Source organism: Myotis brandtii, unplaced genomic scaffold, assembly GCF_000412655.1.
Source record: "Myotis brandtii unplaced genomic scaffold, ASM41265v1 scaffold327, whole genome shotgun sequence".
In the NCBI taxonomy this organism is placed as follows: domain Eukaryota; kingdom Metazoa; phylum Chordata; class Mammalia; order Chiroptera; family Vespertilionidae; genus Myotis; species Myotis brandtii.
In genome coordinates, this window is record NW_005362585.1 from 216,533 (window position 1) to 235,563 (window position 19,031).

General features: G+C 39.6%; 1 protein-coding gene across 1 annotated transcript in view; it reads left to right on the plus strand.

Annotated features, from left to right (window-relative positions):
* The window catches only part of JADE3 (jade family PHD finger 3), a 72,334-nt gene that overhangs the window by 41,215 nt on the left and 12,088 nt on the right, over positions 1–19,031 (plus strand). Inside the window, exons 4-6 of the mRNA XM_005870985.2 lie at positions 2,096–2,253; positions 11,205–11,395; positions 14,952–15,163. Coding sequence (XP_005871047.1) covers positions 2,096–2,253; positions 11,205–11,395; positions 14,952–15,163 — 561 coding nt within the window. The remainder of the gene's footprint in view (positions 1–2,095; positions 2,254–11,204; positions 11,396–14,951; positions 15,164–19,031) is intronic.

The following is a 19,031-nucleotide window of genomic DNA, read 5'->3' on the forward strand; positions in this document are numbered from 1 at the left end:
CTACCTACTCCAGGACTTCTGTGGGGATCAAATGAGATGAGGCATGGGAAAACGCTTCACAGACATTTGGTTAAAGTGTAAAATATTTGGCTATAAAGCAAGTCATGTTCCTGGGCTGAAGAAATTCCAAGGGGGCTAGTCTCTAGGGAAAGGAAGCCGGGCATTGCTATGTAACGGCATTACCCGGCACCCACAGCACCGTTTCTGGGTTTGGCTGGGCTGTGGGCCGCATTTTGCGCCATGGGGTCTTTGGTCATCATGGGCTGTGATTTGGTGGGCTGTGGCTCCGGGGTGGTGGCATGGCCTGTGTCCCACTTGGGGGAAGCTGAGTATTGTTTTGTGGGCACCAGGTCTGTGGTGCTATTTCTTTGTAAATGGCCAGTGCACATCACGGCAGCTCCTGCGTTGAGCATCTGCCCCCTGGTGGTCAGTGCGCATCAATGTGACCGGTCGAACAGTCAGACACTTAGTATTTTATATATATAGATTCATGGGCCATGCAAAATTACCAACTTAAAAATTAGCCTGCTACATTTGGTCAATCATTTAATTAATGCACCCCTAATGCCTTGGCAGGACCAGATCAAATGATTTCAGGGGCCATATATGGCTCCAGGGCTAGATGTAGATATTCCTCCCTAAGTGAAACCAACAAGCATTTGCAGAGTTGTCCCTGGAAAGTAGCAAATGGAATGAGTCCTTATTCATTTAAATGGCATCATTTGATTATGTGATAGTTCAGTTCTATACTCTGTGAAATGTCAGTTTAAAAAGAACTGTACCAACTGAGATTTAATTGCTTCATTGGAAATGCTCTGTGCCTCTACTTTCATGTTACACACAGTCTGGACAGTGTTTCTCCTCAGAGTACCTTTATTAGTATTAAAGGCTAAAATGTTTGCTCAATAGCATCTCTTCCTTTGATCTTCTAGAAACGTGGGCACATTTGTCTTCAGCCTGCAAGTAGTTTCATTTTTTTCAGAATTAGAAATTAGTACGTGAGGTATGGACCAGTGTATGTTTGCTTTCATGTGAAATTGTATTTCCTTGTTGCTTAGATGTTAACTGGGGCTCATCACTGACATTGTTGCAGGACTAATGGCAGACTTAAGAACTCATGCCATACTTTTCTTTCTGTTGTTGAAAAGGCAAAATCACAAAGTTTAGGTGCCACCACCACTGAAGTCATGTTTCCAGGCTGGTGAGCACATCTCTGTGCCCCTTAGTCACCCGGGGCCCTTTCAACTAGTACATCAAAGTTGAGATGGATCTTCATTCCCTTATTGTCAGTACCTAGTTGTGCTTAGGGTACAGAAAATGAACTATAGTGAATCTCTTTGTTTCCTCAATCTAATCACAAGAGAGCACACAAACCCAAATTGTAGGGACATTCTATCAAATACATGACCAGTATGCTTCAAAAGCCAAGGTCAGGAAAGACTGAGAAATTGTCACAAATTAGAGGATACTAAGGAGACATAACTAATTGCAATGTGGGATCCTGATTGAATTCTGGAACAGAAGGACATGGGGGAGGAGGGATTAGTAAAATTTTAATAAGGTCTGTAAATTAATAGTATTGTAACAACGTGAATTTTATTATTTAGGTAATTATATGCTTGTTATATATGATGTTAACATTAAAAGAGACTATGTGAAGGGTGTGTGGGAGCTTTGTACTATTTTTGTAACTTTTCTGTAAGTCTAAAATTATTTCTGAGTAAATAATCAAAAAATAAGGTAATGGCTAAATAAAAAATTGTAAGTTATCAGAGGGATACTTGTTGCTTAATTTTAGAGAGTTAAGGATGGTTTGTTTTATACAAACTGTTTTATTTAGAGTAACCTGTATTGTTCATTTAAATTCAAGGAACCCAAGAAAATAATTCAGGAAGGAACCCTTTGTTTACTCTTTATTAAATCCAGAGCAAACTGGCTTCCCTGTCAATACTTCAAACCTCTTCCAAATAGGAGTTGATCTGACCATTTAGGAAGTTAGAGATGTCTCTCTTGTTGAAGTATGGAGTTGGTGGGTCTTTTTAAAATAACATTAAATGTTTTTAGTTCATTCATGCTGTGTGCAATGTCTTCCCAGGTGTTCCGGAAGGACCTCATCAGTGCCATGAAGCTGTCAGATTCTCACCACATTAATCCTGACAGCTATTACCTCTTTACGGATACATGGAAAGAAGAATGGGAAAAGGGAGTCCAGGTACCAGCCAATCCAGACACACTTCCGCAGCCTTCCCTCAGGTATGTGCATGCTTGCATCTTTGACTTAGGGAATGAATGTTCTTATGTTTATCTGTGTGCTGCTTGGGGAGAGACGTTGAGTGGCTAATTACACATTTATAATACAAAGTAACATACCCTGATCACCAGTTCACTCAGACCAGTGGCAGAGTATACCAGGCTAGGATAGGTTAGTAGTCGAAGTCAGGGTCATTTATTTACAGATAAAATATGTGCCCATTTACAGGATAAAACTGTTTAATGTCCAATCCTGAGATGTGATAAGATTTTGGAGACCAGGATTTCCAGGTCTGACTCAACAATCAATAGCATTTATTAGTCTTTATTAGAGCATTAATTACATAACCCCATAATAACCCTATTAATACATTACCCCCATGACAACTTGTTTCATTATAGAAGGACCTTATAGTGATAGCATCTATAAATAGAAGGCCAAAACACTTAGAGTTTGTAAAATGCATGAACACAAATGAAAGGGGATAGCTGTAACAATTAGGTTGACTATAAGCACATAACCTTCATTTGCAAAGACTTGAGAAGAAAGTTCAAATAGAAGAGGATTTTGGTTTTGTGGAAAGGGGAGAGGACTTTTCTGCCAGAGGAAATAGTAAGTTCAGCTCCTCAAGAGTAATGACTGGTTTTGGGAGCCACTTTTTCTTACTCATCTTTGTGTTCCCAGTGCTTTGCAGAAAGGCTGGCATGAAACAAAATCTATACTTATAATAGGGCAAGATGCAAATTGGTCAGGATGCCATCACATAACGACCGATCAGCAGGAGGGCGGGACAGTGAGCTACAAGCAGCAGAGAGCTACAGGCAGACGGGACAACAAGCTACGTGCGGCAGAGAGCTATGAGCGGCGGTGGGCGGGGCGGCCAGCTGAAGCAAGTGGCAGCAAGCTACTGGAGCACGGATTCATGCGCAGGGCCACTAGTGCTTGGTATAAGTTTGAGTGAGTGAGTGAATGAGTGAGTGAGTGAGTGAGTGAGCAATGGAAGAGAGGGAAGGAAAGAGATAGCAACAGATAAAGGGGTTGGTGGGACCTCTTGGATCCTATGAGAAATTATACATCTCATTGTACATCTATTTCTAGTGCATATTAGGTTCATAAAGGGCAAAAATCACATCCTTGAATTTCATTTCCTAGTGGTAATGAGGGTACCACCTCCTCCTGTGATGTCGGTGGAGGAGGCCACATAGGGAGCAGTAGTAAGGTGCTTTTTCCATTTCCAGTGAGAGAGGTATCAATGGAGGCTTCATGGGGATCCAGAACTCCCAGCCTCACCCAGCAGTAACAGAGAGTCCCTACCCCTTGGATGTCAACAGACATTTGTTTTGGAAAAAAATTAAGGGTAGCCCTAGTCGGTTTAGCTCAGTGGATAGAGTGTTGGCCTGCGGACTGAAAGGTCTCGGGTTCAATTCCAGTAGAGGGCATGCAGGAGACAGCCGATCAATGGTTCTCTCATCATTGATGTTTCTATCTCTCCCTTTCCTTTCCTCTCTGAAATCAATACAAATATATTTTTAAAAAATTTTAAGGATCACTGAACAATCATAACTTTCCCCGTTGATTATTAAGGTTGCTTTTCACAATTTCAGCTGCACAGTCATTTTTACAGTACCATACCACTGTGTAAAAGCAAGGTCACTTGTAATCCGTAATGACAGCAGATCAGTAGTTTTTTGGAAGGGGACAGTGGAGTAAGAGGGCACAAGGAAACTTTTGGAGGTGATGAATATATTAATTATCTTGGTTGTAGTGGTTGTAGTGTTGGTTGCAGAGATGTATATGTGTGTGTGTGTGTGTGTGTGTGTGCGCGCGCACACGCGCACGTGCGCCAAGACTTACTAGTTTGTACATTTAAAATATATACAGTTTCATGTATGTCATTTATACCCCACTAATGTTATACACACTCATTTTATGTATATAAACTATAAATTACAAGTAAAGGAGTATATAGATGGGTAAGGAAATGTGATTTAGGGCACATAAAGAAAGACACAACAGCATGGCTCAGTGGTTGAGCATCAGCCTATGAACAGGAGGTCATGGTTCGAACCGGTCAGGGCACTGCCTGGGTTGCGGGCTCGATCCCCAGTGGGGGACATGCAGGAGGCAGCTGATCAATGATTCTCTCTCATTATTGATGTTTCTATCTCTCTCTAGCTTCCTCTCTGAAATCAATTATATATAGAGAGAGATATAGATATAGATATAATTTTTTTTAAGACAACAAGATGTGACTATAGGCTACCTAACAGCAGAACTCCTACTAGTCAAATAGTAGGTTTTCAATATACAGTTTTTATTATAAGAAGAATAAGACAAAGGAATCAAATTGGAAAATGGGTAAATGTTAGGAAAGAAAATTCATGATGAACCAAAAGATATTATGGTGAGAAAAATGAAGAAGATAGGAAGGGAAGGGCATAAAAACAAAAAAGATTAAGGAATAATAGCAAATAAGGGCTGAACCGTCCATTTTAACCACCTGCCTTTCCTATACTAAAAGTAAAAAGATTTTTTTACACTTGATTGAAAAAGTTTAGTGTAAGTAAACATGCATTACAACTAATGAGTGACATTGTGAATCAAAATAGAAAAGTAGTAGGTAGGAGGGCTTCGCTAAGTTCCAAGTTTGTCACATGACCACCATGGGCTTTTATAAATGTGCTGCTTGATTTTTTTTAAAGATTTTTCAAAAATGAGATATAATTTATATATATATATATATATTTTGTCAAGATAGAATTCACATACCATAAAATTCAATCTTTTAAATTGTATGGTTGTTTTCAGTATACTCACAGAGTTATGAAACTATCACCACTATGTAATTCCAGTTTGGAGGCAAGAAGTCCAAGTTCAAGTTGCCACCAGGATTGGTGTCCAGTGAAGCCTCTCATCCTGATTGTAGACAGCTGCCTTATCTCTGCATCCTCACATGGCCTTTCCCTTGTGTGCATGCAGAGAGAGAAAGAAAGAGGAAGGGGGGCGGGGAAGAAAGGGATGGATGGATACATCTGCTATCTCTTCCTCTCTCTTCCTCTTCTTTTTTCCCCCTTCTCTTATAAGGACAACAGCCCTATCAGATTAGATCCCCACCCTTGTAACTCACTTAACCTTTATCTCCTTATAGGCCCCATGTCCAAATTCAGTCACACTGGGAATAAGGTCTTCAGCATATGAATTTGGGGAGGACACAATTCAGTCCATAACAACCACTTATTTACTTTCTGTCTCTATGGATTTGCCTATTCTGGACATCTCATATAATGGAATCATACAATCATCTGTGGCCTTTTGAGTCTGACTTCTTTTTTAAAATATATTTTTATTGATTTTTAGAGAGGAAGGGAGAGGGATAGAGAGAGAAACATCAATGAGAGAGAGAGAGACATAGATCGACTGCAGGCCTCCTGCTGGAGGTCAAGCCTGTAGCCACGAGGAATCTTTTGAAACTAAGTTCAACAAATAAAGATGGTGTTGACTCCCATTACATGTTTTTAGGTAGACTGGATGATTTCATTGCTAGTTAGTAACAAAGAAGCTTTAGGAAGTTTCTGGTAGGTGTTCATTTGCATATTTAAACTAGTTTCTATTGCAATAAGGTTCCAGTAGAAGGAAAACTGTTTCATGTTTGGTTGAAAGGAAATATGCATCTGATCTTCTTCCCAAACTAGTTCCACATTTAACTGAAGGTAGAGCCATCCTTTCAGAAAGACTGCTTTTTTAGTCTTTTGGGCTAAAATTCTTAGAGTCATCTTTGATTCTTCATTGCCTGATACCCCATATTCAGTATTAAAGACAGTCCTCTTGTTTTACTTTCAAAATATAATGTACATTTCATATAGCAAGTCAAGGGAAGAACAGCCCCTAGTCAAAAAAGAACACAAGCCTGCCTCTCACTGCTGTATTTTGTCATCATGCCTCTCTTCCCCTCACTCTCCTTGCCCCCTCTTCCCACAGCTTTCTCATTCCATTTTAGGCAGCAGCAGTCTGCCATCTTGCTTTCCATTATGAGAATGCAGTACATTTATCTTACTTAAAGTTTAAAGCAGTCCTTTGACAGTTTTTCCAGTACTATTGCTGTATAAATTGTTTTTCCAGTCACTGTTGCTCCCAGACTTAGCAGCATCAAGCAACTATGTTATCATATTCATGGATTCTGTGGGTTGGGAATTCAGACAGGGGACAGGGGAATGGCTTATCTCTGCTCTACAATGTCTATGACCTCATCCTAGGAAGACACAAAGTTTGAGGGTGACTTAGCAGCTGGGGACTGGAATCATCTGCGGGCTTATTCACTGGCATGTCTGTCACTAGCATGATGGAAAGATTGCACGTGGCCTCTTCATGTGATTTGGCTTCCGCACAGCATGACAACCTCAGCATAGGTAGACTTTTTACAGGCTCAGGGCTCCACATGCACGTGTTCCAGCAAGCAAGGTGAAAACCGTATTCCCTTTTAAATCCCAGCCTTGCAATTCTCATAGCATCACTTCTGCCGTATTGTGCTGGTGAAAACAGTCACAGGCCCTCCGGGATTCAGAGGGGGCGGGGGAGGGAACAGACTTTACCACTTGGTGCAGGAGTGGCAAAATCACATTGTAGAAGGGCATGTGAGGTTTTGAAAGCACAATCTGTCACAGAGGTTGTAAATAATCGTCCTGTTTAACTGATGAGGCATGAACTCTGGTAGAGAAGCAGTCAGCCCAGAGTGGCAAGATCAACAAGGGGCATCTTGGGAAACTACTCCTAGAAATATTACTGCAAGGGGCTCCTATTTAGTTAGCTTTTAAATCATGTATTTCCAGCCTTTACAACCATGGCATTATGATATTTGCGCAATATCTGTGCTGTTCACAAATTATTCTAATTCGCTCATTAGGAAATGAAGCATAGTCTCTAAATACCAAATACTTACACCAACTGAAGCCACACTGAGGACTTACTGTACGTAAGACACCAGAAGAGACCATATGTCAGCTTAGAGTGATTGCAGCTTCCTTTCCTTGCCTCCTCGGTGTCATAGCAGTGTTCATATGGGCCAGAGGTGGCAGGTAGCTAGCCTGTCCTGAGGAGCAGCAGGTGGGTGGGCCTTCATCCTGTGGGGCTAAGCAGGTGTAGTTGTGGGTCCTTTCACCAATGATCAGTTATCAAGACGGTTACTGAAATGTTCATTCACACCCAAGCATCCAAATTGAAAACTGCACTTGCTACATCATTCTAACAAAATTGTTCAGACCTCTAGGCTTGTGAGCTTTGGCTGATTTGGTCAGTGGTTTGGTGACCATTCAAAGAGTGCCTCTAGTACAGGGGTGGGCAAACTTTTTGACTCGAGGGCCACAATGGGTTCTTAAACTGGACCGGAGGGCCGGAACAAAAGCATGGATGGAGTGTTTGTGTGAACTAATATAAATTCAAAGTAAACATCATTACATAAAAGGGTACGGTCTTTTTTTTTTTTTTAGTTTTATTCATTTCAAACGGGCCGGATCCGGCCCGCAGGCCGTAGTTTGCCCACGGCTGCTCTAGTACCTAGTATATAGTCGCCAGAGAATAAAGTCACCCAGGGATAATCCTGATATTTCTGCCAGCTATAGCAATGTTATATGTACTTGATATTAAAGTTCCATTTTTTAAATTCCAAAATAATAATTTTTTTACTAATTCTCATAGACTTTCCCCTCTATCATTATAAATACAAGAATTTCTCCTTGTGACTGTGTATTAACTTTACCTTTTACCCACGCATTTCCTTGCCTTTGGTGTTAACTGGTTTGGTCTATAATCTTTTTATTGTCATATACTCAGTTCTTAGAGTCAGACCTTATTAGTTACATATGAAAATACACATATGAAAAGACGAGTGAGATAACATCATTTGTTATCATTATTATAAATTTTGCATTGAAGTATAATATATACACAGAAAAGTAACCAAAGTATAACTGTATAACTCAATGAATTTTCGTGAATTAAACACACTCATTTAACTGCCACCTAGATGAAGAAATAGAACAGTACCAACAGCCTAGAAGCCCTCCTTCTGTTCCTGCCCACTAACGGACCTCCGCACATAGGTGATCATTTTGCCAGTTTTTGAACTTCATATTGGTCATCATTGTGCTTGTGAGATTCATCCATGCTGTTGCATGCAATAGATCATTAAGTTTCACTTCTGTGTCATGTTCCATTGTGTGAATATCCCACATTTTATTTTTCCATTCTGCTCTTGATGGATATTTGGGTTGCTTCCAGTTTTCAGCTATTATGAAAAACGCTAATATGGACATTTTTCTTCATCTTTTGGTAGACATAAGTTTACTTCCTTGTTAAGTATATTCCTAGGAATGGGTTTGCAAGGTCATAGGATATATATATGTTCAGCTATTATATCACCTGCCAAATGGTTTACCAAAGTGTTGTCCCAGTTCACACTCGCACCAGCAGTGTATGAGAGGTCTGTCTGCTCCACTTCCTTGTGAACACAAAGTATTGTCAGTTTTTGGTCAGACTTCAAGTCTAGCCATTCTGGTAGGTAACAGTGATTGATTCCAATTGGCATTTTTGTGATAACTAAAGAGGTTGAGAGCCTTTGTCAAGTATCTGATCAAATTTTTTGCCCAGTTTTTAATGGGGTTATCTTTTTCTAATTGATTTGTAGAAGTTTGTTATATACAGGGTGGGGCAAAAGGTTTACAGTTTTGAGTACGCGAAACACAGAGTTTATTCTTGTATTATTTGCCTCACCCTGTATAGTTGATAAAAAGAGGTTTTCCAGTTTCTTCCTTTATGGTTAATGGCTTTTATCTTATTTAAAGTATCTTTGCCTATCCCAAAGTTAAAAAGATATTCCCCTGTTTTCTTCCAGAAGCTTAATAAACATATTAGTTTAATTTTAAAACACATAGTCTGCCTCATTTCACATAAAATGTGACACGATTGAGATGAAGAGTTATCAAATATTCTGCCTCTTAGAAAAAGCTGAATCTTGAAAAAAATTAGATATGCTATAATTACCTCGTATGCCATGCACCAAAAATGCACAGTATATTTAATCTCATAGTCTCTGGAGCATTCATATGCTTGTCTTGTCCTTTTCCGTTGGGCTGATTTCAGTTGGAAGCAGGCCTCTGACAGCAGTTTCCAAATTTTTAGCTTCAGTTAATATTCTGAGGTTCTGCTTTTTTCCTCAAATATTTGTTCCCTTTGGCTTTAATAACTCCATATGGTAGAAAAATTAGCATATGCAAATATGTGTAGTTACTAATTTTATTCAACATATATTATTTGGAATCATAAGCTTTTGGAAGGATGCTTAAGGAGGAAACATTTACTCTGTATTTACAGAGTGGACTTGGCCTATAATATAGTTATATGTCTTCATATGAATACATTTATGTTTATGAATCTAACTGCATATACAGTAACTCTAGAATAAAGAAACTGGCTCCAGACAAACAATTTTCATTATTTCATGATGACATACATATCTCTTTCTTTCCCTTTTTTTAGATGGCCCACCCTGTTCTTTAAAATTGCCAGAGAATAATCATTCAGATTTCCTCTTGGTTATATTTTCTGATGCTTCACGCAGTACCTAAGACATCAGTTATAGAATAGGTCATTGGTATGAGAAACTTCTATTTGTTCCCTTGCTTGATTTACTTGCCTTGGGCTCTTAAGTGTTAGAAAGGGTGAGGGGAAATATGGATTTGCTCTGGCTAATGAAGAAGTTGATGGAAGAACAGGAACCTTTACTCCCATCATATAGCCCAGGCTCAGACTTCTAGTCTCTATCATTTACGGCTGAGAACTGCCTTAAGTTTGTGTATGTCCATGGCCTCTTGACTTTAACTCATCTACACAAATAGTGAAGATAATAAATATAACAGCAATGACATTATTTTTTATTTAATTTATTGGGGTGACATTGGTTAATAAAATTATATAGGTTTCAGGTATACAGTTCTATAATACATCATCTGAAGAGCATTATGCTAACTGAAATAAGCCAGTCAGAAAAGGACAAGTACCATATGATTTCACTCATATGTGGAATCTAATGAACAAAATAAACTAACAAACAAAATAGAAACAGACTCATAGAGAACAGACTGACAGCTGTCAGAGGGGGTAGGGGTGAAAAAGGTAAAGAGTTTAAGTAAAGAAATAAATTCATAGACACAACAGTATGGGGAGGTAGAAGAGAGTATAGGGGGGATAAATGATGATGGAAGGAGACTTGACTTGGGGTGGTGAACAATGACATTGAACATTTATTTTTTACTATACACTATACGAAGCACTTTATATATTTTATTTCATATACTCACCATAATAGCCCTAAAAGTTTGATATTATTTTATTATAATTTATGATTTATCACCCTTATTTTTTAGCTAAGGAAACTGAACTGTATAGAAATTAATTGCCCAAGATCACCATATAAGTGAGAAAAAAACAGGCTTATGTGAATCTGTAGGCCGCACTCTTCACCATCATCCAGTATTGCCTCCAGGGCAGAAAAGCACGGCCTTAAATCTATCTTTGGTATGGAACCTGGCTGTGCCTTTGTGCCAATATCACCCCTTCCTCATTTTCCCCTTCTAAATAAACTTGGTGGCCATTGCACCAAGAACACAAAATGCAATATTTTATCAGAATGAATGGTACTAGGGACCAGGGAGCCATGAGGATAAATGAAGCATTTCATCAGCAGTCAGTGTTCAGAGATGAAAAAAAAAAGGAATTTGTAGAACCATTTCTAGAAAGGGATCTGCCATTCCTCCCAGTGGGCAGAGCAGGAGATTTCCATGGGGTAGAAAGGCAGAGCATTGAGCTCCACTCTGGCCTGAGTCCCTTTGGGCCCATCCAGTCAGTGCCTGCAATCTGTCATTTGTTGATTGTTATTAGTGTCTTTCTTTTGCTTTTCTAGGATTATCGCCGATAAGGTAAAGGATGTTCTGTTTACCCGCCCCCGGAAGTATATTCATTGCTCCATGCCAGAGAACTCGGAGCTTGGCTATGTCAACATCAGGGAGCAGGCGGCATCTGTGTGCCGATATGACCTAGACGACATGGACATGTTTTGGCTCCAGTCCCTCAATGAAGACCTTAAAGAAATGGGTAAGTTGTTTTCTCACAACTAAGTTGTCCCTTGATTCACATGTGATTTTTTTAAAGTTATCAGAACCATTTAAATTGCTTTCATCTTGTGGCTTCCTTTCTTTTCTGGCCTTTTTGTTTATTTTCTCCTTGATTTTCATCTTCATGAGGCATAACTAGAAATGCATAAATATATTGAAATCGAGCAATAACATTTAAATTGAACCTTTTCTTCCCTTATTCATGGTGAATAGCGCAGATCAGGGATGGCATGTAGGTTTCACAAGGCTGTTTCCCAATTCTGAGTGAGAGGGATCCTGGCTGACTGGTGCAGCGGTTCTCAACCTGTGGGTCACGACCCCTTTGGTGCTCGAACGACCCTTTCACAGGGGTCGCCTAAGACCATCCTGCATATCAGATATTTACATGACGATTCATCACAGTAGCAATATGACAGTTATGAAGTAGCAACGAAAATAATTTTATGGTTGGGTCACAACATGAGGAACTGTATTTAAAGGGCCAGAAGGTGGAGAACCACTGGACTGGTGATTGGATTTCTGGTTGAGAAGGATTCTGAGACTGGTTCCTCACTCAACCCTGAAAAGCACTCAGATCACTGAACAGGGCTGAGGTAGTGGCCCCTCTCCCACCTCCTTCCGATGGAGAGAAGCTCCAGCTTCAGCATGAGCACCACTACAACTGACAGTTTGATGTGACCAGGACACCTTAATACAAGTCTTGTCATTTTGCTGCTCAGAATAAGAATGACAGGCCTAAGGCAAAGCATCCCCAAAACAGTCGTTAGCTACCTCCCGTGAGTTCTAGAGTTCTCATGCAATTCTCAAAAATAAAATGAAGCAAAAATAAAACTTGGAAGGAAGCATAAAAATAATTTTAAAGAGACTGTCTACCATACTGTGCCATACCAGCAATTCTGGGAAATCCTAGGCTGAAAGGAAACTCACTTCATACTTACACACTGCTCTTTTTTATTTTTTTTAATATATTTTATTGATTTTTTTACAGAGAGGAAGGGAGAGAGATAGAGAGTTAGAAACATCAATGAGAGAGAAACATCTATCAGCTGCCTCCTGCACACCTCCTACTGGGGATGTGACCAAACCCGGGACCCTTCAGTCCACAGGCTGATGCTCTATTCACTGAGCCAAACCGGTCAGGGCCACACAACTCTTTTTTACCTATCTTCAATCTGAGCAGTGTTAAGGTCCAAGTGTTCCTGTGGAACTGTGGGTGCTTTTTCATTCCTCCATATGAGATACAGTGAAGGATACATTTGATTTCATTTTTGTTTGCATCACATTTGCTCATTGTCTTCCCTCCGTCCTCCTTTTTTCTTTCTTCCTTTCTTTCTTCTTTCTTCCTTTCTTTCTTCCTTTCTTTCTTCTGAATGCATGTGAACAATAAATTAAAATTCTATTAACCCAGTTTGGCATAATGGTGTTACTTATTCTACCAGTAACCAATACTTACTCCTTGCTTCTTAAAACTTTTCGTTTTATGTCTTCTCTTACTCTGCCTTCTGAGAGGAGGGGAGTGTAATTTAGAGCGGGGACCATGAAGAGAAGAGAATAAAAGACTGACAGAGGGGAAATCAGAGTGTGGGGGCGTAATCAACTGGATTGACAGCTCGATGCGTGGTGTTTATGAACCGTATAACATCCATGTACATTACAGCCATTGCAGTGCTGCCTTCGCCATGATATCACCCTATAACAAGGTCCCTTTGGGATTTTGCAGTTAATCCCTTTTGGATGAGTTTAAATAAGCTTTTTTATTTAGGTACAGTTACTGTGTACCCCTCACACAGTTTCCGTTTCCCCTAATGTTAATATCTCACTTTAACATGGCACGTTTGTCAAAGCTGAGAAACTAACACAGGTACATTACTATTAACTAAATTCCAGCCTTTGTTGGGATTCCATCAGTTTTTTTACTAATGACCTTCTTCTGTTCCAGGATCCATCCCATCCAGGACACCACACTGTAATTATTCTTGGATGAGTTTTAAAGGAGAATTGCCTTATCTCGAGCATTCCTTTAGGGTGAATGATATTGTAGTGAGGCTAATAAGAGCTTAAAACAAACTTTCAAAAACAACATTAAATTAAGCATTTTTTGGCTCAGATTAAGGAATTTTAAAAATTGAGTGCTTACTACAGACCACCAGGCACTGTACTAAGCAGGGTATTAATATTACCTCATCTCAGCCTCACAAGAAATCTGAGTTTGGCATAATTTTTATCCTACAGATAAGAAAACTAATCCCTAAGAGGATACATAACTTGTCAAAGTTTACATAACCAATATGAGGTCAAGTTGGAATTTGAATTCAAGTGCTCTTATAACCAGACACTGTAACTCTTTCACTCTATAAAAAAAAATGTGTAATTTGTCTTGGGTAGGTTTTTTATTTTATAAGTAGTTACAACATTAAAAGGTAGTTTATGTGGAATTTCAGAGTTTTTAGGATATTTTATATTACAAATGAAGTATAATACTTGGGTAAATTTGTTTGGAACATTTTGAGAACTATTTCTAGTTTACAAGCTGTTAGAAGAAATATAAATGTGCTCTATAGAATCATTAGTCCCCCCCCCCCCAACATAAAAATATTTCGTTTTCATCAGTATCCACCATGTGAATTTTTTATGTTGGATTATTAAGTATTCGAAGACTAAGACAAAATTAAAAGTACAGAAGGAAATGGAATCAAGAAGCAAAAAAAAGTAACATCAGAATTTGCACTTAGACCAACGGTTCTCAACCTGTGGGTCGCGACCCCTTTGGTGCTCGAACGACCCTTTCACAGGGGTCGCCTAAGACCATCCTGCATATCAGATATTTACATGACGATTCATCACAGTAGCAACATGACAGTTATGAAGTAGCAACGAAAATAATTTTATGGTTGGGTCACAACATGAGGAACTGTATTTAAAGGGCCAGAAGGTTGAGAAACACTGACTTAGACCTTTGTAAATGCTAATAGGTTTGTTTCATATTTGAGTTTGCCATTGGAAAATATTATTGGATTTTTTTAAAAATCAGGTTTGAGAAACAAAATATTTTTTATGTATAATCATATATACAGTACCTAGAATTTTCTTTTCTGACTTAATACCTTTTTTATTAAAATGTCCTTATTTAGTCATTAGATGTGCTCATTGGGACTAATTTGCTAGGGCTGATTTATATCTAAATAGTTATGTGATTCTAATTATTTTCTTATGCTACGAGTTGACGTGTTCAAAATTACAAAGCTCAGTGAAAGTCCTCCCTCATTGGAAATAAGAGAAAACGCAGAGAGATTTAGGAAGAGACTGGCTAGGATTTCGATAGAAAATTAGAAGGGTCGGTAATATTTCTTACAAGGAATATGGTGAAATATAGTTCTTCATGTGCTAAACACTAATATGTGAAGAGAGGTAAGTATTAGAGTAACTCTAATAAGTGATTCTTTGACATCTCCTCACCCCTGCACCAGGCTCACAGTAGGTGACTTGGGAATGACAGCTGGCTAACGAGTTGATTGACTGCTTGTATTTCTGTGCAGGTTGTGAGCCAATTGATGAAAACCTAATGGAAAAGACAATAGAAGTCCTGGAACGCCGATGCCATGAAAATATGAAACATGCTATTGCGACAGAGGAAGGGCTAGGCATCGAGTATGATGAAGATGTGATCTGTGATGTGTGCCGGTCCCCAGAGAGTGAAGACGGGAATGACATGGTGTTCTGTGATAAGTGTAACATCTGTGTGCACCAGGTCAGTGCGAGTGGAGGCCGCCACCGCCCCCTGCCCAGCCTTGCTGGAGCTCAGTCATCATCTCCAGCGGCCATACCTGGGTAGCAGCTGGCATTTAAGGGGGAAAATGAAGATTTGGCCTGGCCATTCTTCAACAATTCCTTTAGAAACAACACTTATTATGATTCCAAGGTGACTTAAAATTTTACCCCAGGGGTTTAAACCCAGGTCTTTATTATGTCGCTTCATGCCCACGCCATTGAGATTGCCTTGTTCGATACTTTCACAGTCCCCCCGGGGAGTCTTTCTGCTGACTCTCTCCTCTGCCTTCGCATCCCTACTACATCCCCAGGTTCCACCCATGGTCAGTAACCTTGGGGGTTTACACTTCCGACAGTTGGAAATCCAGACTCCTTATCCTGGAACCCAGAGCCCTCCCCCCTCTCCCAGAAATGCCACTCCCAGGAAGCTAGGTCCACTCCACTTTTAAAGATTGTAGAATCTAAGGTCTGTAGAAGACTGTCCCACTCCTCAATTTTACAAGTAGTACCAGGAGAAGGAAGTGACTTTACCCAAGCTCTTATAGCTAGTTATTTGTCATTCTTTCTACCACACTGCCTTTTCAACTAATGATGATATGATGATATTAGCATTCTTTTCAGCTTTTTCCTTTTCTTCCCCTACAAGCCCTTATTCCTGACACTGTCCTGTCTCCATGTTTCAGCCACACCCCAATTTCAAATGCCTTCTCCCACTTCCAGCTATCAAAGAAATCTACATATCTTCCAAGATCTAGTTCAAATTCTTTCTTGAACTCCCCTATCCTAAGTGATTTTTCACTCTTGTGTGTTTCATTAATTTCATTAGTTTGTCTAGCATATAGGCACACAGCACCATCCATGTACCAGGACTGGGCTGCATACTGAAGACACAATCAGCCCAGCCGAGGTGGCCCAGTGTTTGAGCATTGACCCATGAACTAGGAGGTCACAGTTCGATTCCCGGTCAGGGCACATGCCCAGGTTGCAGGCTCGATCCCCAGTAGAAGGCGTGCAAGAGGCAACTGATCAATATTTCTCTCTCTTCATTGATGTTTCTCTCTCTCCTTCTGAAAAATCAATAAAAACATTTTTTTTAAAAAACAGTCAGTGATGAAGAGGCAGACATGGTCTTTACCCCCAGGAAGATCAGAGTCTGGTGTAGGGACTACAAGGAAAATGCCCTCTAGATAGAAGTCTGTGCTGCTGTGTATGAGAGGGATGGGAGTCAGGGACAACTTCCAGGTGGTGGCACCCAAGCTGAATCTTAATGGCCAAAAGGAGATGCCAGATAAAACAGCAGCACATGTTCAGGCAGAGAGGGGACATGTTCAGACAGGATAGTGAGAGTGGGCAAAGCTCGTTGGAGGCAACTCTGAGCAGTTCAGAACTGCGTAGCATGGTGGGTGGAGCAGGGAAAGTGTGGAGAGTGAGGGTAGAGAGGGACACAAAGGACACGTCAAGGGCCTTCTCTCCCAAACTAAGCAGCCTCGGTTTTGTCCTGTCAACACTGAAGGATAGGATTTGTATTTTAGGTTTTTCTGGCTACAGGGCCACCTAATCTAACCTTCTGTGTTAAAAGGTACTCAAAATTATTCTGTGACCAATTGGGTCTTTTTCTTCATTTTGTTTGTGTCCTCTGAATACTGAATTTTAAAATTCCTCTTCACTCTACCAGTTATTGTTATTTATATTACACCCTTAGAGAGAAAATCTTTACCATGTAAGTATGAATTTAAGTATCTGACCATACAAATTCACAGTCCCTCCTCTGCATTTCCAAAATTTTAAAGCTCTGAAACTAAATTTTTGCTTAAGTTTGGCACCAAAACTAATTTAGATAGGGGCAATAGTAGAAGTCACCCAATATGAGGCTATTTATAGTCTTTATCTTATTTCGTGCAGCCATCTATTTTTAGAGAAATGTTCATGTATTTGGTTATATGGTACTGCCCTGGTCCCATTGGGGAGTTAGCTAATATACTATGTGTGTACTCTGTTACTTTCCTAAGATCTGAGCAGTCCTGCATTTCCTAATGTTTCTCACTTTAGGGTTTTCAGATAAATGATTGTGAATCTGTAGTAAGTTTGAAGGGAATAGTGCAAAGGTTATCTGTACATATTTTCTGTTTGTGCTTCACAGTTGGGATAAAATGTTAAGGAATTGTTTTCAGGTTTTTTGACTAACAATGAAATGTAGCATAATAATTCTCCTCGAGAGTATTTTGTTTGTTTTGAAAACATATCCAGTAATGATTATAAATGATGCCCTTTCATCACATAGAAAAAGATGACAGTAACACCCGACCAGGCCTTGCAGAGTGTAAGCTGGTATGTATTGACGCTGGATGTTGTGCCACATAAAGTTTCATATAAAAAAGGTTCTTCCATAGTGAGAATATTCTCTCGAGTTCTGAAGAGCTACTTAGGTTAGAGCTCCCTCTGTTGACGGAAAAGTAACTTAAAATGATTTGGAAGATTTGGTTACTCAACAGAATCATGAACATCTATAATATTTAGTAAACATAATTTTGCCTCTTTACTTCCACCATATTATGTCAAGTGTTTGTTCCTCTGTACCTATAATACACTTATGGTCAGTACTTTAGAAAAGAGATTTACATCAATAGACTTCAGATTTTAGCAATGAACTTGAAATTTTTTCATTAAAAATATGAAAATTGAGATCATTCCAAGTCCCTTTATATGTTCTATTGTCTGCTTCTTAGCCCAGGTATTGAACACTCAAACTGAGACCTAAATTAATTTTCCTGAAGTTACATACTCATAGTTTCTATTTCTGTCGTGTATATCATGTTTGGCAGAGTTTATGCCCCTGAAATTATATTGAAAGCATATGTTCATGTATGTGTGCAGTGTTCTCAAAAGAGTCCACAGCTTTTCATCATTTGTGGTCTAGAAAAAGTTGAGAAGCACTGCTCTGAAATAAAAGCTTCTATGATCCTGTGACCATGAGTAATTGTACACAAGGTTCAGTAAATGATTTTCTACCCAATAGAATGGCCAGCAGATAAAGGTGTTCCTAGAACCAGCATTGGTTTTGATCTTTCTTCTGCTGGAAGAGGCTCTGCTGAAGGAAGGAAGCTTGCTTTACTTTCCTGGTGATCTTTCCGGGCCTCAGAGAAAGAATATATTTGAAAGTTAAGAACCCTATATGCCCTGCTGTGGTGAGAGCAGCCTTGTTGGGAGTCCAGCTTCAGTTCTTGAGTTAAATTAATTTGTTCTACCAAACCACCAACTCAGGCTTTGCATAGAGAGAGAGCATTTGAGAAAAATTGATGATAAAGGACCTACCTCCAGTGACCTTAAAATCTCACTGAGGAGATGAAGCATAATAGCCTAAGTAGAGAAGACTACGTGACACAGACCACGTACCTAGTGAGGGAAACTGCAGAGTAGGGGGCAGGGATCAAGAAGTGACCTGAGAAGTGAGGCGAGGAGCAGCAGGCTGAATAGTTTGCCCAACCTCTGGTTTAGAGGGGGTGAGGGTAAGAGCAGAAGGAATTTCTAGAGGGTTTGTTGCTGTGCAATGGTATGAAATCATTGTTTTAATAAGAATAATATGACAGCCCTAACCGGTTTGGCTCAGTGGATAGAGCGTCGGCCTGCGGACTGAATGGTCCCAGGTTCGATTCCCGCCAAGGGCATGTATCTTGGTTGCGGGCACATCCCCAGTAGGGAGTGTGCAGGAGGCAGCTGATCGATGTTTCTCTCTTATCGATGTTTCTGGCTCTCTATCTCTCTCCCTTCCTCTCTGTAAAAAATCAATAAAATATATTTTTTTAAAAAATCAATAAAATATATATTTTTTTAAAAGAATAATATGACAG